Source organism: Gobio gobio (genome assembly GCF_949357685.1).
Source record: "Gobio gobio genome assembly, chromosome: 20".
Lineage (NCBI taxonomy): Eukaryota > Metazoa > Chordata > Actinopteri > Cypriniformes > Gobionidae > Gobio > Gobio gobio.
The window spans coordinates 23,644,377-23,669,452 of NC_137113.1; the positions used below are offsets into that span (position 1 = coordinate 23,644,377).

At 37.7% G+C, this 25,076-nt stretch overlaps 1 protein-coding gene across 10 annotated transcripts in view; it reads right to left on the reverse strand.

The window, feature by feature from the left end:
* Positions 1-25,076, reverse strand: part of ablim2 (actin binding LIM protein family, member 2) — a gene marked incomplete at its 3' end in the record, with an annotated part of 112,693 nt that overhangs the window by 36,530 nt on the left and 51,087 nt on the right. For all 10 annotated transcript variants that reach the window (XR_013815350.1, XR_013815351.1, XR_013815352.1 and 7 more), the window contains exons 3-6: positions 7,122-7,305; positions 3,954-4,066; positions 3,686-3,812; positions 3,351-3,444 (exon numbers count right to left, since the gene is read on the reverse strand). Coding sequence is in view for 2 of the 10 variants with exons in the window: in XM_079801552.1 (XP_079657678.1) it covers positions 3,351-3,444; positions 3,686-3,812; positions 3,954-4,066; positions 7,122-7,305 (518 nt within the window). The remainder of the gene's footprint in view (positions 1-3,350; positions 3,445-3,685; positions 3,813-3,953; positions 4,067-7,121; positions 7,306-25,076) is intronic.

The following is a 25,076-nucleotide window of genomic DNA, read 5'->3' on the forward strand; positions in this document are numbered from 1 at the left end:
AGTCAATTGGGCCTAAAAAACACACTCTACTTTTTTTCTCTTTCTGTTTCCATCTGAACAGATATACAAACTTTACCTCAATAACCCGATGGTGTCTAAGCTTGTAAATTGGCAATACTCCTGAAAGGTGGGCTAATTATTCTTGCTAACATTAGGTTACCTGTATCAGCTAGTCTTCAGTTCATGTAAAAAAAGAATATGCCAAGATACCATTTTGCATGACTTAATTTACTTCACATCTCCTTAAAGCTCTTGGCATAGCAGTAGTGTAGTTAAAAATACCATCCTAAACTATGATGTCACAGTGACTCAATCTAATTCTGGGTTACTAAGAGAAGGTGGCAGTGGCAATGGGACAGAGTGACTATAGCAACAGTGTGCAACTTATGACAAATATAACACACACACATAAACACACAGATTTATAGGGCTCTAAGGAACACAAAGCTGTAGATTTTTATGACAAATATGAAATGCACACATAACTTGTTGATTTACAAAAAATATTTAGCCATGTGAGACCACCCAATTGGAAACTTAGCATATACAAAGAACAAATACATCAATTGCATGCTTGTTAGGGTATAACAAAATAGCTGTTTAAAGAAAAATGAGGAAGAGGTTGCATGTAAGAACAAAAGAGAGTGAACAAAACAGAAAAAAGTGAAAGGGAGATGCAATATGAGGACATAGATTGTTCTATACTATACTTAGGCTTTAGAGGGGTTGTGAAATGACTGTCTGAGATTCTCTTTGTAAACACCCACTCAGCTTCTGCCCCCTCCAACATGACCACTGGGATTATAGAGTACCAGCTCACAGATGAGAATAAAAGCCTTTCACACACACTCAAAGAAAAGATTCGCAAGCGAATCTTAAGGGCAACAATGCTAAAATCAACATGAAACAGCATTTGCAACCAATTTTACTTGTCAAAGTAACATATTTCTGAGTGAAACGGAATTCTTGATTAGAAAAGTGTACGGCAGGACTTGATAGTATTTACTGGGAATTGATTGGAACATGAAAAGTGGCCAGAATCACAACATAATATTGAGGCTTTAATTTTAATCTGTATTGTATGATGGTGCACTCATAAAAGTTGACAAAATTATTTTAGAAGAAACTTTGCATATTTGAAATATCCATATCTATTCTGGAAAAACCGACCAAAAATATTGATGACTCATGCTGCACTAGGCAGATTTTTGTCCAATCAAATGTTCTCTAGACCGAGAATGTCCATCACCCTGATTTATGGCAGTGATGTAACTAAGGGCTATTGGCTATTTATTATGTAATGAGTCCTTCAATCTATCCCACCCAAAAAAGAGTTGTTATTGTTAACTAAAACTATTAAAAATGATTTTCATTAATTTAAATAAAATAAAATGTATACAGTAGATGAAATACGTAATCTTAAAACACTTAAGCGAAAATTTACTTGGCAACTGAAATAAATATAAAATATTCTAAAATATAGAACTATTGGAAAAACTGACTGAAATAAAAAAATTAAGCTAAACAGAAATATAGTCAAACCAAAATGTATTCAGACACCTTCAACATTTTCTCACATTATCACAGTTTATTCGCTATAGTTTAGAAAATGGCAATAAAACATGACAAGAGTGTCAGAGGGTGTCAGAACAAATTCATCTTGATAATGTCAGATAACTTTGATAGAAAGGTATGTAATGGATTACAATCAACCAATCAGCTGTCAGGCAGTCCACAATTAGATCATACCAATTTAGGTCAACCAATGACCAAGCAATGCTTAATTTTGTTCCGTCTGTGGTGTAAAAGGTCACATTAGCAATTCAAGATAAAACGCTTAAGCAAAACATGGTCAGGTCAAAGTGTCTGAATAATTTTGGTCCCAAATTTTTATTCATTTTACTGGTATGTGACAGTTTATTATATAGTAAATTATCTGGTGTCTGAATAATTTTTGGCTTGACTGTATAGTTTTAAATTAATAAAAATGACAAAAGCACATAAAATTACAAACATTTTAAACAAAAATAAAATGAAAACATCTAAAGCAAATTCAAAATATTAATAAATACTACAATAATACATAACATTTTAATAAGAACGTCTCATTATTCAACAATTTTCTGGTCTTTAAAGAAGAAAATGGGGTCCATTTTGATTTCATGTTGACTTTAAAAGTGTCATGAACTTTTATACTGTTGTCTGAGGTCAACTTATGACGTTTGCGTGGTTTTTACATTCAGAAACATCATAATGAATAAGTAATAGGCTATTTTCTGTCTAGGTTTTGAGGCTCTCTGAAAAACGGTCTGTTTTGATGGGCGTGCCACACTGAAGACTTGGAAGTAAACGCCCACGGCTAGGATTGGATAAGATTTGCATATTTAATGAGTTTCCGCTCCCCTGTCAGTACATGTGGGGATTGTTTTGAAAGCGTCTGGGGAATCGCTCACAGGACTCGCAAAATATCTTTATCAAACAAACACAATGATTCATCTCTCATTCATCTCTCACCACCCACAATTGACTGGAATGTTATTTCTGTATCATTTCGCCCTATAATCAGTGAATATAACGCGAACCGTACACAAACACACACACGCACGCACGTGCGCAAGAAAGGAATGTTATTTCACTATAGCCCGCCTGAAAAACACATAGCCCTGGGACTTTGGGCTTTGTGAGCTGGCGTTACAAGTCAGAGTCTGATCACGAATGAACTAATAACACCTTCTCCAGCCTGTGACAGCGTGCTAAGGTATGTAATCAATAGATATCAAACGATCTGTAACAATGCAATACTAACACATATAAAAAAACATGTTTTACTCACATAAGTGTGTTGCACCATTCCTGTCGGATCCAATATAGAAGGCACAGCATTGTGTTTTAATCTCAATATGTCTGCAAAACCAGTCTCGACCTCTATCTTGTTTACAATCGATTCTGCGGTCAAATGAAGCGAACAAACGCAATGTCTTACGCACGTGAGCTACTCGGTGGCGCGACCCGTTTAGCTCCATGAGTCGGTGGGCGGGCTTGAGGCAGTGCTTCTGCATTCTATGACGTCAATCGTCGACATATTCTGAGAGCTCTCATTTTCTGGGCCTGGTGTCTATAAAAGCTTTTCTTTGACTAACAAGGACGTTTTCAGCTCTGAAACTTACAGGATATTCTTATATTACGATAAACTTTTATATACCAAAGGCTCAAAGGAAAGTTGATTTCTCAATTCATCACTCCTTTAAGCAATGCAACAACATAATTATGGCATCCATTCACTGACTTCCATCCATTAAATAATTCATTCATTAAAGAACCACTGTCAAATAGTAAAGATTTCTTCAAACCTCAAGTACTTTTCCAGTGATGTATTTCTTGCAGGTATCACACTGGATGCCAAACATGGCGTGGTAGTCTGCCTCACAGTAAGGGATCCCATCCCTACAGAACATCAACACACATTACATTAGATGTAATTCCCTTGAACTCGAAGGTGGTGACAAGCCTCTCTGGCCTTGAGAATTCTCACACTGTTCTATCATATTAGAGCACTTCAATAACGTTGAGTCATTCCAGAGGGTTCAGCAGGCTTTCAGATCACTATATCACATAGCTATGATTGATAAAACACACACAAGCACCCATCTACACATTCACACATAACAGCAAGAGTGGGACTAACTTGCTGATATATTCTGCATTAAGCACTTTATTGCACACTTTGCACTTGAAGCAGCCAAGGTGCCAGTGCTTGTCCAACGCCACCAGTGACTGCTCATTTTTAAACTCCTTTCCACAGCCACAGCAATCTGCAGAGAGAGCGAGACAAAAGTGTAGTGTAGTAATGAAACGGCAGAGAGAGCTGCCATTACAGACATTTAGGAAATGAATGGGTAAGAGTTTAACATATAATGGAAACCGATAGCAATGCAAAAACACAGAGAACTTACTGTACACAGCCTGTGGGGGTGCCATGCTGTTGACTGGCACAGGCTGAGTGCATTTCTCACAAACGCACTCCTTCCCATTAAACGTCACGCGGTCCCCAGCTGGAAACGGCTGCCTGCCAGAAATGCACACAGTCACCTCATCATTTACCAAGGTTATAAAGTCACTTTCATATGTGGATGAACTTTAAACTAGTTTTTAGCAAACCATTTTAAATTAGGCTCAGATGTAGGGGCACTACATTAAATATGTGAAAAACATTTTAGCATATTCGCAGCTTGCAAAAATTGCAAGAAATTCCCTTTAAGTTATGAGACAATCACTGCTTTGTTAATCTTTTCAAATAAATCAAATAACTAAGCATAAGCAAAGGCAGATGCATTCTTAAAGGGATAAACGGTTCACCCAAAATTTAATTTAAAGGTTTAATTCACCCCAAAAATTAAAATTCTGTCATTAATTACTGACCCTCATGTCGTTCCAAACCCTGTGAGACTCGATTTTTGATGAAATCTGAGAGCTCTCTGACTCCTTCATAGATATCAATTTAATTACCACTTTCAAGGCCCAGAACGGTAGTAAAAGCATCGTTAAAACAGTCCCTGTGACTCCAGTGGTTCAACTTTAATTTTATGAAGCGACAAGAATACCGATGTCTTTACTACCTTTCTGGGCCTTGAAAGTGGTAATTGAATTGCTGTCTATGGAGGGGTCAGAAAGCTCTCGGATTTCATTTAAAATATCTTAATTTGTGTTGCGAAGATGGGCGGAGGTCTTACGAGATTGGACCGACATGAAGGTGAGTAATTAATGACAGAATTTTCATTTTTGGGTGAACTAACCCTTTAATCAAAAAAAAAAGAAACGTTTTTTTTCCATTCAACGAAAAGCAATGGGGACAGATGCTGTCGGGCTTCAAATGTTACAAAAAAGCATCATAAAAGAAGGCAAAAAGACACGTGCACAACATTTCAAGTCCTCTAAACTTCTACCAGTGACTGTCTTAATGAAAAACATCCACTTCTCAGTTGCAATAATAGGTACTGTATGTAACCTACTGTAACTTATTTGGACATTTGCATATTCAAACTGCCACATCACAACCAGTTATTACACAAATGGCAAACATTTTTGGTGTCAGACCTGCTGCAACAGGTCTCTGCATACAATATTATACACAAACACAAACATAAAAGAGATTTCAGAGCTGTGGGGAGGGTTTATTCTGTGTAAAAGAACTTACATTTCAGACTGTTCTTCACTCAAAACAATCATTTAGAACACTTATAGAAGTGTCACATATAAAGCCACATTCTTTTGGACTACATTTATGATGCTTTTTTTGTCCGTTTTATTGTACACTTTAAAATAACTATATTAAATATAATATTAAATAAGTATAATAACTATAATATTGACTAGCTACGGTATAAACTATTCAAATACATTGTGTAGCTAAAACTTAACTGAATCAATTTAACTAACCAACCATCATTAGATTTTATTCTACAATGAATAGGGCAAGAATAAGACCTCTTGGTTGAGTGAAGCAGGCCTTCATAAGAGAGGCTTGATGGCACAGGTTCAATTATATCTGGCTGATAGTTCAGTATGAAAGCTGATGATATCGCGGTATGTTGATCATCAGCTCTCTAGCTCTCATCACCCAATGGAAGAGTGAATGTCTAAGTCCTATTAACACACCATTGCCAGATTTTAAATTTAAAACCGATGTGCTAGCCAATGTTACACCAAACTCTTTGTGATGGATGTTGATTTTTGTTTTTCTTGGTATAACAATGAATTCTCTGTTCCTGTGGTTGTTGGCCCAATTTAGTTCATTTAGAGCTACTTTGCAGACCTCTGTTCACACCTACTAGCTTGCCATTAAAGTTATAATAATAGCAGTAACAATCATTTCTAACTGGCAAACATAGAAACGCTATGTGTTGGAATAGGCTGGATAGAGTCATCCAGAGTAACTACAAATGAGATATTTACGAGGTGATTTAACATCCAGTCGCACCCAAGATACCAAATGGGTACACCGTGTCCACAGAAACATGGGCATCACTATGGAAATGTAGGAGGGACTCGTCCTGAGCAACATGTCACATGCACATACACAACATCCATTCAGAGACTGAGGGACACCCTACACCACTCTGGAAATAAGTGGCCTGGGAGCGGAGCATACACTTAACCTTCTTCCTGAAAGCTGATGGGTGCCCTTTCCTTCCCCTCCCTCAGTAACAAGACTGCCTTACCATAAAAATCACTCACACACTCAGTCAGCAGCAGAACCTTTCAAAATGATATAGTTATCATTTGACATACGATAAATTTAAGCAATTTCGAGTAACAATATTTTTTCCTGATTAGCACGAGTGCAACTGTGATATTTATACAACAGTTCAATAAGCAAGAAGTTAATATTGTGTTATATTTTAGAGACAATATTGTCTCTTTTTGCTAAATTTTGCCAACAAAAATATAACTTATAAAGCCACAACAGAACCGAGTAACACACAGCTGTGTTTCATTACTGAATGAATCTGTGTTTTCAACGACTCGGGTGAACCAATGGTTCAAAGGCCCATTCATAAAGAGAGCCATTTACTTAATTCCAGAATGAATCAGCCATTTGCAAGAAATCGAATGAATGACTCTCTGGCTGCGTCCGAAAGCGCATACTTTCCTATAGTAGGCGAAAAACAGTATGTGACAAAAGAAGTATGTCCGAATTCACAATACTCATAAAAGAGTATGCAAAAAGTACCCAGATGACCTACTACTTCCGGCGAGATTCTGAAGTGTGCATATGATGGACACTTTACTATGCCATGAGGCCACAGAAGAGGATTTGTGAATGGTAGTGATGCAATGCAACGGATGCTGGTAGGTCACATGATAAGGGCAACATGTCGAATTTCTCAGCTAAATTTGATGTGCGATTAATTATAAGTTTATATATATATATATATATATATATATATATATATATATATATATATATATATATATATATATATTAATCTATTGATACATTTTATATTGAATAAGCTTTGTGAATAACATTTTGAAGTCAGGTTACTCTTTCCTTACTTTACCCAAATTGTTAAAAGTACCAATAGTGAATGTATGCTTGTGTTTGTGCGTGTGAGTCTTACTTGCAGATGGCACAGACAAAGCAGCGTGGATGGTATGTCTTGCCCAGGGCGGACACAACTTCCCCTTCAATGAACTCTTCACAACTGAAGCAGCGGGTGCCATAGAGTCGCTGATAATCCAGAGTGCAGATATACTCGCCTTGCCGCACAAAAAAGCCTCCCTGAGCCAAGTCACATCCACAAACTGCAGAAAAAGAGGGAGACAATAGGGTTAAAGCTACAGAGGGATAAACTTTAATGATAACATACATTTCCCAGAATTTGCCATTCACTCAAGTCAATTGAGGTGAGGATATATGGAGCTGAAAACGGTCTGCGCTTTTGTGTACTGTCACTAATAGCCAGTCAAGTTTTTAAACTGGATTTCCTATTTAAAACTGGACTGAGTTTATAAGACCAACAGAAACTAGTCCCCAGCAAGGTAACTTCCAACGTGACCGGAACTTAGTTTGTGATACGGTTCAGGATCTGCACCAAAGTAAATATCTTCTGAATCATCTCTCACAAATGTCTCAATGGTTACAAAGCACGCTCCCTGTGCTAGCAGGTTGTCACGTTGGTTATGTTGATGGAAGTTAGCCTATTTTCAAGCGCTGTGTAATATCATTGATCGGCTGAATGGATTCGAAAACGGTAAAACTCAACTGTTTAACTCTAGGGGAGTTGGAAAATGAGTGGATTGTTCCTTTAAATAGTGGAAAGTATTCAATAGCTAATGAAAATAGTATTAAGAATCATTCAATTTCACTGGTATAGTATCAACTACTAAAAATGCAGCATTATATAACAATACTAGTTGTCAATAAAATGTCATTATGACAACCCAAATCACACATATGGGTTTGGTCCACCCACACAACTGTGTGTCCAGTTGTTTATGGGAGTAGAGTGAGTACAGTGTCTAATCAGTACATGACATCATCTAGGCACATATAACTGGGCAGGTGCATGAGTGGACAGGACAAAACAAAATGAAACACAACCTTCCCCTAATTTCCCTTCTCCCTCATTGACTCTCTCCATCTCTCTCTGTGCTCTCTTTCCTTTTCTCACAGTCCTTTTTCCACTAAAACAGGAACCACATCAGGAGCATAATACACACAGACACACTCCGATAACATCATTCTCAGGGCTGATCCATTTTCCACCTCCTCTGAGGTAAACGATAACTGTGGAATTTCCTTCTCTCCCATGGCTTTTCTTTCTGTCTGTCCAGAGCTCCAATCACAAGAAATGTACCTCTTTCTTCAATATTTGTCTGCTATTGTAATTTTAGTGGTAAAACACTGTAAAAATGCTACAAACAAAAACCTGCTATTTTTTCACCATGATAGTGTTTTGTATTTGTATGCATTACACTGATTGCACCTTCTAAATATTAATATTTACCTCAGCTTGTGGAAATGCTACAATGCAAACTTTTTTTAAAAAAAGTGTTACAGATTATTCTTATGTTTTTTAATGTAAAATTCACTCTCTTTTTTTACTATGTAACAAACAAATACAAAAGAAAATTGTCAATGCCAAATATAAAAAGCTTTTTTCAGTACAGAAGGAAACATTGTCAATTCAAATTCAAAATCAAATCTGGACAGGCATCCAGGCTCATGTTATAGCTCTATGTTCTTACTGTTTGTCAGCAATTGCCTCATTTTTGTTTTTGTTTATTTCAAGGAATAACAGGAGAAACATTCAGACCCTGTTGAAACAAACAAAGTTTTATATGAAAAGAGCAACTTCTGAGCAGTAAAATTGTTACAATTCCAGTAATATATAGTATGCATCCTATTCTCTCAGAGCATCTAACGGTCATCCACTTGCCTCTGTAAGATCCCATTTTATATGACCTCACTTGGTTATTACATAAGAGCTTAACAGCTTTAGCACTCAGAAAACAGGCCCTCCCTCTTGCTCTCTTTCACACACACACACACACACACACACAAATGCCTACACATATACTAATACGTGTACTAATTTGCGTGTTAGCACAACACAATGCATTCTAATGTTCCGCTCATAGTAAAAATCCAAACAATAACATAGGAATGTTGGTCAGGAAATAGCAGACATATTTTCCGCATCTGCTCAAGAGTGATTGGTTGGTGTCTGTGATATGGAAGGTTAGCTAGGTTATAAGCATACCGGGTGTAACAATGTGTGAATTCTGTTCCAAGCATATTAAAACTTCCTCCTAAAAAAAGCACAAACTATCTCAAAGATAACCTGTAAGGTAAGAGGGCAGCACACACTCAGGACAAGAATGAAAACAGCATTAAACTTCTCATTTTTTGTGGAGCTGGTTCTTGTGGTGATTACAGTATGTCGGGCAGGAAATCAAAACGTTCGCCTATCATCTATCAACCTCAAATATAGCTTATCATTTAAAACATGCAAGTAGCTTTACATGGCTGTTCACGCTAACGCACATCCAAGTGTTGGTGCGGATTGTGGAAGCTAAAGTATAGTGCAGTTACTGTATGACATGGAGGCACCGGCGTGATCACTTGCATTTTTTCCCAGATTTTTTCCCGGAAACGACTTAAAATACAGATAAGAGCAAGACATAATTTGAAACTGTCTAAGGGTCTAGATGGCGAGTCAGCACCTTCAACTTCATCTTTGCCAACACAGACTTAAAATGTCTCCTTGCCGGTGCTTTGCAGCAAGCTTTATGAGTGCGCATGAGCGTGGAATAGGCTATATGTAACCAGCTAGTAGTTGCTGTGCGAATAAACCTCACTCCCCTGATCTCAAGAGACGCTCTAGTGACTGATCTAGAGGTTGCAGCCTTTAGCTTCCTTGTTAGAGCATCTGACTCTCATGCCCGTGGACTCGGGTTCGAGTCCCACTTGGAGTGGGCGTTTTGAACAGGAGGGGGTTACATATACAGGGAGCGCAGAATTATTAGGCACGTTGATTTTCTGATCATATTTTTTTTCCAGGCCCATTTGACCAATTCCAAACCACAGTAATCCTATTAACTACTATTGATTTAGTATTTAATAATGTATAAGTGATATAAAATTGTTCATGAAGGCTGGAAATTAAAATCACCTTATATTCAGGTGTGCAGAATTATTAGGCATGTTTTCTTTTACAGATAAATTGAGCCAAAAAAGAGATTTAACTCAGACTGAAAAGTCAAAAAGTATTAAATGCCCATGAGAAGGATGCAATACTAATGCAATACTAGACATTGCAGTTAAGGCGTGACCATTGGACAGTGAAATGCTCGTTGGGTCAGCAGGATCTGACAAAAACAGGTGGTGAAGAAAAGACACCTGTTAACTGCAAAAGAATTAAGAATTAAGGTGAAGAATTAAGGGTGAAACCATCAGGAACCCTTTAGTCTCCAGCGCCACCATTTTCCAGAGCTGCAACCTACCTGGAGTCTCCAGAAGTGCAAGGTGTCAAGATCTCAGAGACTTCAGTTAGGTAAAGAATCCTAAAAAATGACCCCCACTAGATAAGAATCACAAGCTGAAGTGTTGTAAAATACATGAAGAAGGTTTTTTTATAGGCTTTATGGACAGATAGGTTGAGAGTGACTCTTGAAGGACCAGCACCACATCCTCTAGTACCACTGTTTGAAGAATTCATCTTCCAGAATCTGGCAGTACGTTTTGGGAGTTCATTTTAGTCCATCCTGAAGTCCGTTTTGCAGAGATGGACTAAAAATGAACTCCCAAAACGTACTGCCAGATTCTGGAAGATGAATTCTTCAAACAGTGGTACTAGAGGATGTGGTGCTGGTCCTTCAAGAATCACTCTCAACCTATCTGTCCATAAAGCCTATAAAAAAACCTTCTTCATGTATTTTACAACACTTCAGCTTGTGATTCTTATCTAGTGGGGGTCATTTTTTAGGATTCTTTACCTAACTGAAGTCTCTGAGATCTTGACACCTTGCACTTCTGGAGACTCCAGGTAGGTTGCAGCTCTGGAAAATGGTGGCGCTGGAGACTAAAGGGTTCCTGATGGTTTCACCCTTAATTCTTCACCTTAATTCTTAATTCTTTTGCAGTTAACAGGTGTCTTTTCTTCACCACCTGTTTTTGTCAGATCCTGCTGACCCAACGAGCATTTCACTGTCCAATGGTCATGCCTTAACTGCAATGTCTAGTATTGCATTAGTATTGCATCCTTCTCATGGGCATTTAATACTTTTTGACTTTTCAGTCTGAGTTAAATCTCTTTTTTGGCTCAATTTATCTGTAAAAGAAAACATGCCTAATAATTCTGCACACCTGAATATAAGGTGATTTTCATTTCCAGCCTTCATGAACAATTATATATCACTTATACATTATTAAATACTAAATCAATAGTAGTTATTAGGATTACTGTGGTTTGGAATTGGTCAAATGTGCCTGAAAAAAAAATATGATCAGAAAATCAACGTGCCTAATAATTCTGCACTCCCTGTATACACTATACTGCCAAAAGTTTTGGGATGCATGCCTTTACATGCTTATGAACTTTAATGACATCCCATTCATAATCCGTAGGGTTTAATATGGAGTTGCACCCCCCCCCCCCCCTTTGCAACTATAACAGCTTGAACTCTTCTGGGAAGGCTTTCCACAAGGTTAAGTAGTGTGTTTATGGGAATTTTTGACCATTCTTCTAGAAGCGCATTTGTGAGGTCAGGCACTGATGTTGGACAAGGAGGCCTGGCTCGCAGTCTCCGCTCTAATTCATCCCAAAGGTGTTCTATCGGGTTGAGATCAGGACTCTGTGCAAGCCAGTCAAGGTCCTCCACACCAAACTCGCTCATCCATGTCTTTATGGACCTTGCTTTGTGCACTGGTGCGCAGTCATGTTTGAACAGGAAGGGGCCATCCCCAATCTTTTCCAACAAAGTTGGGAGCATGAAATTGTCTAAAATGTCTTGGTTTGCTGAAACATTAAGAGTTAATTTTACTGGAACTAAGGGGCCAAGCCCAACCCCTGAAAAACAACCCCAACACCATAATCCCTCCTCCACCAACCTTTACACTTGGCACAATGCAGTCAGGCAAGTATCATTCTCCTGGCAACCGCCAAACCCAGACTCGTTCATCGGATTGCCAGACAGAGAAGCATGATTTATCACTCCAGATAACAGTGCTCTGTCCAGTGGCGGCGTGCTTTACACCACTGCATCCGACGCTTTGCATTGCACTCTGTGATGTAAGGCTTGGATGCAGCTGCTCGGCCATGGAAACCCATTCCATGAAGCTCTCTAAGCACTTTTCTTGAGCTAATCTGAAGGCCACATGAAGTTTGGAGGTCTGTAGCTGTTGACTCTGCAGAAAGTTGGCAATTTCTGGGCACTGTGCTCTTCAGTATGTGCTGACCATGCTCTGTGATTTTACATGGCCTGCCACTTCGTGGCTGAGTTGCTGTTGTTCCAAATTGCTTCCATTTTGTTATAATGCCACTAACAGTTGGCCGTGGAATATTTAGTAGTGAGGAAATTTCAGAAATGGACTTATTGCCCAGGTGGCAACCTATCACGGTACCACGCTTGAATTCACTGAGCTCCTGAGAGCGACCCACTCTTTCACAAATGTTTGTAGAAGCAGTCTGCATGCCTAGGTGCTTGATTTTATATACCTTTAGCCATGGAAGTGATTGGAACACCTGAACTCAATGATTTGGAGGGGTGTCCCAAATACTTTTGGCAATATATTGTATATTAAAGGTTAGCTTTATTCCCCCAATTATATATTAATATAAACATGCGATTAGCCGACTAATGACTTAAATGAATGATTACTAGTCGACTAGAAGAACTCATTAGTCGGGGGCAGCCCGTTATAACAGACATTAGGCATCTTATTGAAAACATTTTTTTCAATGATATGAAAACAACAAAAAACAAACATATATTCATTAAAATATCCTAGTCAGTTTCATAAAATACTTCTAACAAACTATAGGGTGGTTAAAGCTTTTATTTTTTGCAGAGTTTTTTGGGCTTTTTTGTAATTATAAATTTTTTTTGCAGGGAAATTTGAATTGTGTGATGCCAGGGACCCCCAAATATGGCGATCCCATTGCGAGGGACCCACTTCCTAAAATATAAAAGCAGTTAAAGATACATTTATACTATTTCCTGCAGCTCAAACAGTAGAGCATGGCGCTAGCAACGCCAAGGTCATGGGTTCGATTCCCAGGGAAAGCAAGAATTGACAAAATGTAAAATGTGTACCTTAAAAGCAATGTAAGTCGCTTTGGATAAAAGCGTCTGCCAAATGCATAAATGTAAATGAGGAAAAACATTAAGGGCCCTATTTTAACGATCTGAGCGCTTGGTCTGAAGCGCATAGTGCAGGTGCACTTAGGGCATGTGCAAATCCACTTTTGCTAATTTAATGACGAAAAAAAAAAACGGTCGGTGTGCCAGGCGCATGGTCCATAAGTGTTGTACCTAGTCTCCTAATGAGTCATGGGTGTGTTTTGCACGTAACGTGCAATAAACCAATCAGAGTCTCATCTTCCATTTCCTTTTAAAAGGTTGCGCTTGCACCATGGCGGATTCGCTATTTACATGGTGGAATTTGCGTTCGGAAAGACTGAATGCTTCTCGAGAGGAATCCTTTTATTTTTAATATTTACAAATGTTTGTGTGCTGCTGTGCATCCCTGTGTGTGTAACAAGCAGAGTGTACAGTATGTGCTTTGTGCACCCGCCTATAGGAGCATATTGCTAACATGTCCTTTAAATAACACAAAAAATACTGCGCTATTGACTTTAGACCAGGTTTTTGTTGGTCAATGGCGCAGTCGTTTTCAATTGCCTCAAAATAGCAACGAGCCATCAGTGCACAACTCGTTTTCAGACTAGCACACCCATGGGCGAACAGATGGGCGTGAGTGCATTTGTTGTTTAAACAATGTGGAGCTGGACGTGAAAATGATAACTGCGTCGGGCTGAAACTAGCAAAAAACTGTTACCTCGCGCCTGGTTAATTATTAAAATATTATCTGAAGAATATTTTCTTTGTATTAAGTTGACAGTTTTTCTCAGTTACATTCTCTTTTGTATGAATGTATAATTAAAAAAATATTTCTGACTAATACTGATAGTATTATAGAGTAAAAATAGTTTTTAGACAGCAGAATTAAATGGTAATAATATCTTTTGTATTATTATTATTATTGCATAAAAAATGTAATTAATATTTTAATACAGTAAATTTGACAGCCTTAAAATGCATTTAGTAGTTTTTTTTTTCTGTGGACTCCCAAGCCTTCAATTACAGCTCCCTGGAGGACCCTGGACCCCAGTTTGAAAACCTCTGCTCTAAGCACACTTTTGCCCATCAACTCCTGAAGTATGAAACCCAAACCCCGCAGTGATAAGAAGTCCTCAACATTGGGCAGGGTGTGTCTTTCACCCTGCCAGTATATTTAGCTCAGCTGCAGACAGAAAACAACACCTGAATAAGAGGAGCAAGGACTTTCTGCAAGCAACACTGCTCTCATGATCAAACACAGCCACAGTCCTTACTGATCTAAAAGTGTGCAAGTTATAATGCTAGTTATAATTTTGAAATCTAGAGGATGTTTTCATCCAAAACAGCAAACACCAGAACAATTCCAGGAACAGCCCTCCCTGGGGTTAAGTGCTCCAGATGGACACCCCATCAGCACCTTGGGAATTAACACTTTGGGCGCTTAAGCTCCCTTGAATGTCACACCTGCTATATGATGACTGAAAAGCTGAAAGAGTCTAGATACGGGAAGTATGGTTGTGGTTTACAAAAGAGCAGATAAATTAGACAGCATAAAATAAAAATGAAATAAAAAAATAGCACAGCTAAGGAGGTTACACAAGCAGCACTAAAAAGGGTACGGGTTGGGCTAGAAGAAATGGAACATGGAAAAATGATGGCGGAGGAAGATAAGCAGACTATAGAATAGGGAAGGAGAGCAAACATGAGTAATCGGGAGGGAGAACATGGAAACTTAAGTATATTGATATTGGACTCGAAATCAAATCCCTGGACGGACATTCTAAACATGTCTGACTCTCTGAAACCTAAACTTTGCAATGCAAGAAGAGCAAGTAAACAAGATTATAAATCGGATTACACTGAGGGCAAAAGCAATTTCTTTGCACACATTTCTTACCTGAGACACTGAAAACCTAAGATGGATGCAACAATCTGGGAAGTTATCAGTGAAAGAGTTAAAGCTATCTGTGAAACTGCAAGGGTAAATCTCTTTCCTCAAGGCCAAGATATTGCGAAAGCTAGCACCAGTGACATGTAATTGGCAGGACTCACATCAACAGAGGGAAGCGTTTTATTCCTGAAGGGTAATATAACCCCTCTACACATCATCTAAGCCAACACTAGCTAGCTCCAGTGTTCCAAATGAATTCTAAATGCAATCTAAAATGGCGCTGGTTTGCATGCTTTCAGGGAGTTGGCTGGCTGGAGAGGGTCTGCTGTTCCTCTACATGAGGGGGGTTGCATTTTCACAGCCTGAGATCAAACTTTTAACAATAATCCAGCAGACAGAATACTGATGTCACACATCTGCCTTAGAAAAAAGTTGAAGAAAAGTTGAACATGTCATATTGAGTACTCATATTCTCATTGCTTAACTGTTCCATTATTATTAATTTGTGTTTAATTTGCTCAAAGAGCGTGCTTGGCCTATTGGTATTCAAAGATCTATTGGTAGCCAGGCAACAAACAAGTGACCAATCCTGAGTCACAACGTCACTACACATTCTGGACAATGTGGATATTCTACACAAACTGGAACCATTCTTAGAACCGTTCGGCCCCATGGTAGAAGAGCGGCTATAGATGGTAGCAGCTTCAACAAAGAATAATTTTGAAAAACTGCAAAATTATTCATTGCAATGAAAAATCTTTATTTTTTATTTTTTAATTACCTTACATCTATATTAATATAAATCAGGAAATCTTTAAAAACAACTTTATTTTTTGTTCATGGATGTTAATCTGAAATGGGGTCAAACTCTGGCTTTTATTGAATTAATTAAATACTTATTATATTGCCTAGTCTCCTCGAGTAGCCGGAATTTTAACTTGTGGCTTTATCTGGACAAAGACAAAGAACCACCCACTCACAGACAGGAAAAGACCATCTGAACAAAAGGTCAAACAATCAATCACAGTTTGTTTTTACATGCCACATTCAATAAATATGAATTCATCAATTATTACTGATGAATAAATAAAATACAAAGTAAATTACAGACATTACAAACAGCCTTGTATCAAACCTGTTTGGGGACATCTTAAAAAATAAATGACTCAAACAAAACTCCCTTATGAAGCGTACAAAAATTTTGGCACATTTAGCACACTTTTAAGAACTACTTATTAAGGAAATAACATACTTTAAAAGAATACACTTGATTGCGAACTAAATATAATGTTTTCAGACACTTAATTGCATGTTAGTTACAATTAAATTAAAGTGTATTATATATTACATTTATATTATATGTGTCACGTAGTTTGCAGACAAAGGCAGAAGAATAAAGTTCCACAAGGTAAAGTTTAATGATAATCCACAACAGGCTGGCATAGTATAACGGTGATCGGACACATGAGAGTGACTGAGAGGGAACAACTTATAGAAAAAATGAGACACAAAAGAGATGATAAATCAAACATAGCTGAACCAAATGTAGATGAATGAGAAGCGCGAAACTGAACAAAAGAAAAAGGAAACTATGAAAACATACTAAAAGTCCCAAAGACACAAACATATTGAACATAATGGTGACAATATGCAATTACTTGAGTGCTTTTTTAACCCAATTAAGTAGGACTTCAGTTCCTGTTCAATTTATCTGTACTCAATATATTTCTCCAATGAAAAAAAAGAAATAAAAAAAAGAAGTAGGACTTCAGTACATCGTTATATGTAATTTCATGTGTACACTTTTTAAAAGTATACTTAATTGTGTTAAGAAACATAGTCATTAAAGTGTACTTTAAGTACAATTAAGTGGCCTTTTATTTCATTATAATTATATTTGAATTTATTAATATGATAAGATGTACCTTGAGATGTACCAATATTATCTGCAAGTACAGTATTTTAAATATATACTTTTAAGATTTAAAGTACGTTACAAGTGCACATACTCCTTCGGATGAGACGTTAAACCGAGGTCCTGATTCTTTGTGGTCATTAAAAATCCCAGGATGTCCTTCAATAAAGAGTAGGGGTGTAACCCCGGCATTCTGGCCAAATTTGCCCATTGGCCTCTGTCCATCATGACCTCCTAATTATCCCCATATACGATTGGCTTCATCACTGTCTCCTCTCCACCAATCAGCTGGTGTGTGGTGAGCGTTCTGGCGCAATATGGCTGCCGTTGCATCATTCAGGTGGATGCTGCACATTGGTGGTGGTTGAGGAGATTCCCCCCTTCTATGTAAAGCGATTTGAGTGCCTAGAAAAGCACTATATAAATGTTACAAATTATTATTATTATTATTATTATACAATTAGGCCCATTTTTTTTGACAAGGCTAGGTTTTAAACATTTTCACAGGTTTTAAATATTGCAGTAACCTTGCAATGTTTGGAAAAACTGCAGATTATTTCTCCCTCAAATCTGCTAATTTTATCAACCTGGCCTGCCATTGACATTTTTGTGTGTGATATGCATTAGACAGTCAGCTAACGAGTAGTGGATAATACAGCTTTGAGGTTAAGACTACCTCGTCATAAACACAATATCACAATATTTCATCCTGCAGATGATGTAGAAAACAACACTGTTAAGTATCAACACAACTTTGGCAATTAACCATTCATCAATTCTGTCATTCTGATGAACAGATGAGTTTCCGCATCATCACCTTCATTTGGCCGAGGATCACAAGCTCTAGCTGTGACATTCACCTTGAGAGTCCTGAGCGTTCACTGCACTACAGCACAGAGTGTCCTGTTCTAACTGCTGCTGAGTGTCTCTAATTACCTGCAATCACACACTAATTTGATCGATAACTAACACATGAGTGCAAATTAGTGTGCACCAGTAATGCAGGAAACATGGACATGTAACTACTTGACTGTCTACACAGCAGAGAGAATGGAACATAATAAGAAAACGCATCTCTGAACAAGCACACAGAAAAATTCAATCCGCTGCACATGAAAAGCCTGGGCTACTAGCCAAACAGAACTTATACACTGAATAAATACTTGCACAACAGCAAAAAGAGACACACACACATACATACAGAGAATCAGTTGAACATTCTTCATATAGAGCAAAGCAAAATGTGTTTAATTAAAATTGATTACGGTTATTTAGTTATCTTTTTTATGACAATTAAACATCAAGGAAATTTTCACTTCGATATTAAATTAAGTGTTTTATGTCAAATAAAGAGGGAATATATTTGTTGTGTTGTTGTGTAATGTTATTTGTAAATAGCAAATTTTTCATATTGCAAATTTCTATAAATACAGTCCCATTATTTTAAAAGTCATATAGGGTATTATCTTTTAATATTAGGTCCAGTGAGAGTGAAGCGTGTATATAACTACATAATTGGGTTAGAGATATTAGTGCTGTTGTGATACGTAAAATGTGCACTACAGATCAGCTACATGCCTTGAAAAGAGATCGCAAAACAGAAACAAAATACCCACACCATTATGAACATATTGTCTGATGTGAAATGACATAACATGGATTTAAATTACTGGAATGACCTATAATGTTGGATAACAATACCGTAATACCGTAAAAAAAATGTACGTTTTGAAAAAAGTCTCTTATGCTCTCAGAGCCTGCTTTTATTTGATCAAAAATGCAGTATAAATAGCAATATTGTGAAATATTCTTACAATTTAAGTAACAGTTTTCTTTTTTGAATATATTTTAAAATGTAATTTATTCCTGTGATGGCAAAGCTGATGGGACACATCATGATCCTTCAGAAATCATTCTAATTTGCTGATTTGCTGCTCAAGAAACATTTCTTATTATTATTGTTATTATTACTATTATTATTACAGTTGCTTAATATTTTTGTGCAAACTTTGACGTATTTTTTTGTTCAGGATTATTTGATGAATAGACAGTTTAAAAGAACAGCTTTTATTTTAAATAAAAAACATTTGTAACAAAAAACTGTCACTTTTAATCAATTTAATCCTTCCATGATGAATAAACCTGACCCAAATGACTGACCCAAACTTTTGAACAGTTGTCTATATGTGTGTGTGTGTGTGTGTGTGTGTGTGTGTGTGTGTGTGTGTGTGTGTGTGTGTGTGTGTGTGTGTGTGTGTGTGTGTGTGTGTGTGTGTGTGTGTGTGTGTGTGTGTGTGTGTGTGTGTGTGTGTGTGTGTGTGTGTGTGTGTGTGTGTGTGTGTGTGTGTGTGTGTGTGTGTGTGTGCGTGTGTGTGTGTGTGTATATCCAGGGGTAGGACAATGAAACTGAAACTGAAAAACTGGCCAATATAGTGTTGGTTTCACGCCTATTATGCGCAGCCCAGTGGCCAATCCTTACTGAATTTTTATTCTTTAAAATGTTTTATCTTTTAAATAAGCAATAGCACAGCTGTACATAAAATATTGCAATCTACACAACATAATGTGAGACATATCAGAGTTCAAAAGAGGGTAAATTGTTGGCAGCGTCTCTCTGGCTCATCTGTGACCAGGACAGCAAGTCTTTGTGGTGAGACGATCGAGAGCTATGGTATTCAGGGTGATGTCAGCATACCACCATGAAGGACGAACCACATCTAACAGGAGTAAGAGTTGACGCAAGAGGAAGCTGTCTGAATGGTATGTCCAGGTACTAACCCGGATTATATCCAAAAAAACATGACCTCAGATTCTCAAATTGTGCACCTCGGCTCTTCTGTTTCCACCAAAACTGTTTGACAGTTGCTCCACAGAGTCAATATTCATGGTCAGGCTGCTATAGCTAAACCTTTGGTCACTCATGCCAATGCCAAATGTTGGTTTTGTTAGTGCCAACCATAGACTGTAAAAAAAATATGGACGTAGTGTCCGTGACGTCACCCATAGGATTCTGAAGAGCAGTTTTGAAGCGTAAAGTAGGGACGGGCTGGCCTTTGCCATTTTGGCAGTGCGTAAATCCCGGATAACAGAAAATGGGCAATGAGGTGGGACGTGGGTGGAGCTGAGGTGACGCAATGACTAACAGACAGCAGATAAATGGCTATCTACCTGTCACTCAAAGTGGCCACGCCCTTAATTATGCAGAACTTTAAGGCTTTATATAAAGTAAACGAATGAGTTATAAAAAGATTCAAACCCCCACAAAGTTATCATGAAGGGCAAAATTAGCCGTATAGACCAAAACCAGAATTTGTACCAGACTGTAAACGTTTTTTTTCTGCTGTAAAGTTGGGCATTTTAACATGGGGCTCAATGAGATTGTGCTCCCTTCTGAAGCCTGACTCTAGCGGCCAGTCGATGAATTGCAGTTTAAGTCACTTCCGTATTGGCTTCAAGAGAAACTGCGGGAGGTTGCCGCTTGGTGCCAACAGTACAAATCTTGGGCTGTGGACAATGTGAAAGATGTATTGTTCTCTGATGAGTCGACCTTCATTGTCTTTTCCACATCCGGAAGAGTTACAGTGTGGAGAAGCCCCAAAGAGGCTTAACACCCGGACTGTTGTGTGCCCAGAGTAACCATGTGCACCCAATGGTTCAAACATGGTACCCTGGAGGTGAGGCTGTGAATCAGCATGATAATGCACCAATACACACAGCAAGACTAGTGACAGAATGGTTTGATGAACATGAAAGTGAAGTTGAACATCTCCCATGGCCTGCCCAGTCACCAGATCTAAATATTTTTGAGCCACTTTGGGGTATTTTAGGGAAGCAAGTCAAAAAAACGGTTTCCTCCACATAGTGACTTGGACAATGTTCTGGAAGAGGAATGGCTCAAAATCTATCTGGCCACTGTGAAGGACTTGTATCTGTCTTTCCCAAGACGAATTGATGCTATATTGGCCGCAAAAGGAGGCCCTACACTAGGGCTGCTCGATTATGGCAAAAATCATAATCACGATTATTTTGGTCAATATTGAAATCATGAATATTTAACATGATTATTGGTGGGTAATATGAGCAAAGTCAGTGAACTTTCACAATTATCGATACTAATACTCGGTTAATGAATGACTAATAAAAAGTCCTCAAAACAATTACAGAAGACAAGTAAACATAAAATACTTACAAAGAAAGTAGTTATCTTTTTATCTTTATCTTTAATTGTTTTATCTTTGTCTTTTCTGCAGTAATGTGGGTACTGTCACTTTAAGAGCAGCACGGACCCATTGTACTGTTACACACAATGTTCAAACACGCTTTCTCAAATGTTTACATTGACTTAAGAACCGACTGTGTTTACGACTGTGCTTACCCAAACTACATATTTGTCTAGGCTATTTGACCGTTTAGGCGCGCATCTGAAGCTCATAGTATATTTTGCTTATGCACGTTCCACCCTGTCTCGGAGCACGCGCAGTCGCGCACAGGCGGCCACATAGGGAACAGCGTCTCTTTTGTGGCATAATGCGTTTTTAAATAATAACATTGTTTTTTATCAATCACGCCCCGCAGTTTAGCAACTGTAGACTGCATTTTACACCACTGTCTTATTTGGTTGATTTGAATGTCAAGTTTGGCTTAGGGAGGAACGAAAGCTTTGAAGGATATGAAAGTGCACTGGACAGAATGCAGCAGCGGCACAATAATCGTTTTACCTCGATTATCCTGTTTTCATAATCGTTGGAAGCCAAAATCGAAATCAAAATGCGATTAATTGCACAGCCCTAACCTACACCATAATGATACATTATTGTGGTCTAAAACCAGGTTTTTCACTTTCATTGTCCTACCCCTGTATATTACATCAACAACAAACATCAAAAATCTAATAGTTCTTCAATTGGGGACATCACCAAATGATGGAAAAAACTCTGACCCCCAAACTACAGTATAGTCCCTAACATCCCCCACAACCAGAGCAAGATGCACAAAGATGTGATTAATTAAAAGTGTGCTACTGTGCAAGCAGTTTTATTTATAGATGATCTATAAATATCTATATCTGTAACAAAAAAAAATCATTATGCAGTTGCATCCTGCCTATCTTTTCTAGAAATACTCAATTATATTTGAGTCATTCTCATCTGATCATAATCCAATGTAACAGATGGGATTACAGTATAATCCAATGAAAATGTCAGATAATTGGGAAAATCCATATTTGTCATTTCACAACATTCATGGTCTCAATGCACCATTGTTAAGTTTTTAGTGACAGATTATAAATAAAAAGACTGCAGCTAATTTTCCCTCATGAGCGCTTCTACTGTAAAGAGGGAACTAAATAAATTGTGTCACAACTAAACTAAACAAATCAAAGTAGATACAGATTTAAGAGAAAACGAAAGCCCATATATTATGATAGCCCATGTGTGACATACATTCTACATCACTGTACTTAGAAAATAACATTATAATCGATAGATTTTTGATTTACACAGCCATGACCATGTGAACAGGTCCATGAATACATATAGGCCCTACAGTATGTGAAAGCATATCACTTGCCAAGTACACGCTTATAAATATATGAGGCTCTTCATGTTTCAGATGTTGAACTCTGGTGCTGTCAGGATAGAGCAAAGAGAAGCAACACTATCTTCCTCGAAAAAATAAAACAAATCTTTTAGGTTTGGGAAATTACAGGCTTTCTAAGAATTTGAATCAAATCATTTCAACATTTTCCCCAGATGAGGTATCAGGATTCAAGACTTTACTGTGTGCATGTGGATAGTTGGCGCGTGTGTATCTGCGTTGATAATAAAAAAAAAATCACTAGGGTGTTCAGGCAAACAAAAGGCAGCTGTATTAGGGTGTTTTCGGTAGGGTGTAGGTCACACACACGCACACACCACATATATTGAAATTACTGATATTTGATATGCACTGCTTTATTACTATTCAGTTTGAGCATGTTTTGAACTGATTTCTCTCTCCAGTTACATGCAAAATTCAAAATATTTACACAAGAATGATACACTACAGATGAGTTTATGTCAATAATGCGATCTGTTAAAAAATGTTTCCTAGCCTGCTGAGAAAGGCTGCATACTATATACATTTATATACAGTGTTTGCGTATTCTGATTAAATAATATATTGAAATGTTCAAGCTCACATGTTTGGAATGAGCATTGGGCGTGCTCAGTCCAGCCTTTATGGAGCAATGAAATCCCCACTGTGCAGAATAGTATTACCATGTTGTCATGGTGTGCATGAAACAAATAGAGGCAGTTTTATGATAACTGAATTCCCTCACGTGTCTCTGTCCTTCTCAAGACCTCCATATGAAGGCTCCAAAAAACATCTTAGAATGAAGCAATATCATCTGGTTTGTTTGATGTTTTACATAGCAAATGAGTTGAAGTTGGTGTGACAGCACACTGAGTGCTGGAAAGACACACTTCCTGTAAAAACAACACCCGCCCACATAACCAGTGTTCCTAGAATGACTCCTATAATACATTGTACAACTGATGGGGCATTGTACTTGTAATGGTAAGTTAAAGAAATCATGTGTGACTAAGAATGTAAGTGCAAACTTTAAATTACAATTGAAGGCTTAGACCTGGATGCCTATAAATACTGACATTCCATGCTGATCACATGTTCCATCACTACACCTATTATGGGATATTTGTAGGCAGAGCAAACAGGAAAGGTGCATATCATTTTTCTTATGCATTTTGGGCACTCAGGTCCCACAATATTTAATAATCAGTCAATCTCACCACTGTCTACATGGGGTGGAAGGTGGGAACATTTTCTATTGATTCCTCAATTAATTCTGATTACTCAAAATATATTACAAGAAAATATAAATGTACTTATGTTTCAAGTATTTAAGTAAACTTAATTGTATTTATGATTTTAAAAAAGTATTATTACACAATTCAGTTTAAAGGTTTGGGGTCAATAACATTTATTAATTTGATCAGAAATCAGAAAAACAGTAATTTTGTGAAATGTTATTACAATTTAAGAGAATTGTTTTCTATTTTAAAGCAGCACTAGGTAGTTTTTGCTCTCGGGGTCCCCCTATAGTTGAGAAACAGTATTGTCCTCTACTACTGTCGTAAACTGTCATTCTACATCAGTGGATGCATCGCACGTGCATTTGTTGACATGACAACTATGATAGTCCTGAACACTGCAGGAGGAGTTCACATGTCTATGGAGTTCACGTGAAGGTGTTCTGCTTGCGTCGCGTGTGAAATGTCTTCATCCCAGGTACAGTGGCATAAGTTTCAGCATTTCATATGAATATAATTTCATGGGTTTTATTTTTTTCAAACGCCAAATGATCGCGATGCTCACGTTTACAAGTCAGCGTCATTATAGTAGCCTAGTCTATTGGTTCCCGTTTTACAGAATCTATATGATACTTCAATTCAATATTTGAGTGGTAGGTAATAACCATATATCGTCAATATTATAATATCAAGCTACCATAGATTAATCTGCAAATTTGAAAAATCGATTTGCATTATAGCTTGAGGAAAGACAAATAAACCAATATCACAGACACGTTAGGTATCCTAAAATATGATTTTGTATGTCTTATGTATTTACTTGCAAGAATGTAACGTTAGCCCCTCCTCCTTCAGCTCACACCAACGAGCAAACGCTGGCCCAATGTTGATCCTCGTCCTGCCTTTAATCCGATCACTTTCTCGTTTCCTCTTTTTGCTTTCCTCCGACAAAACCTTTGCTTTCTTATTTTTCTGTGCTGCTTCGGCCATGACTATAACATTCGGCAAACAAATGATAGTTTGGCTCGCACGTCAGAATTTAAGGAAGTGGGGGTGGTGGTGGAAGTGACGTATATGCCGTAAAGCAGTCGAATTTTGTAGTTCTTTT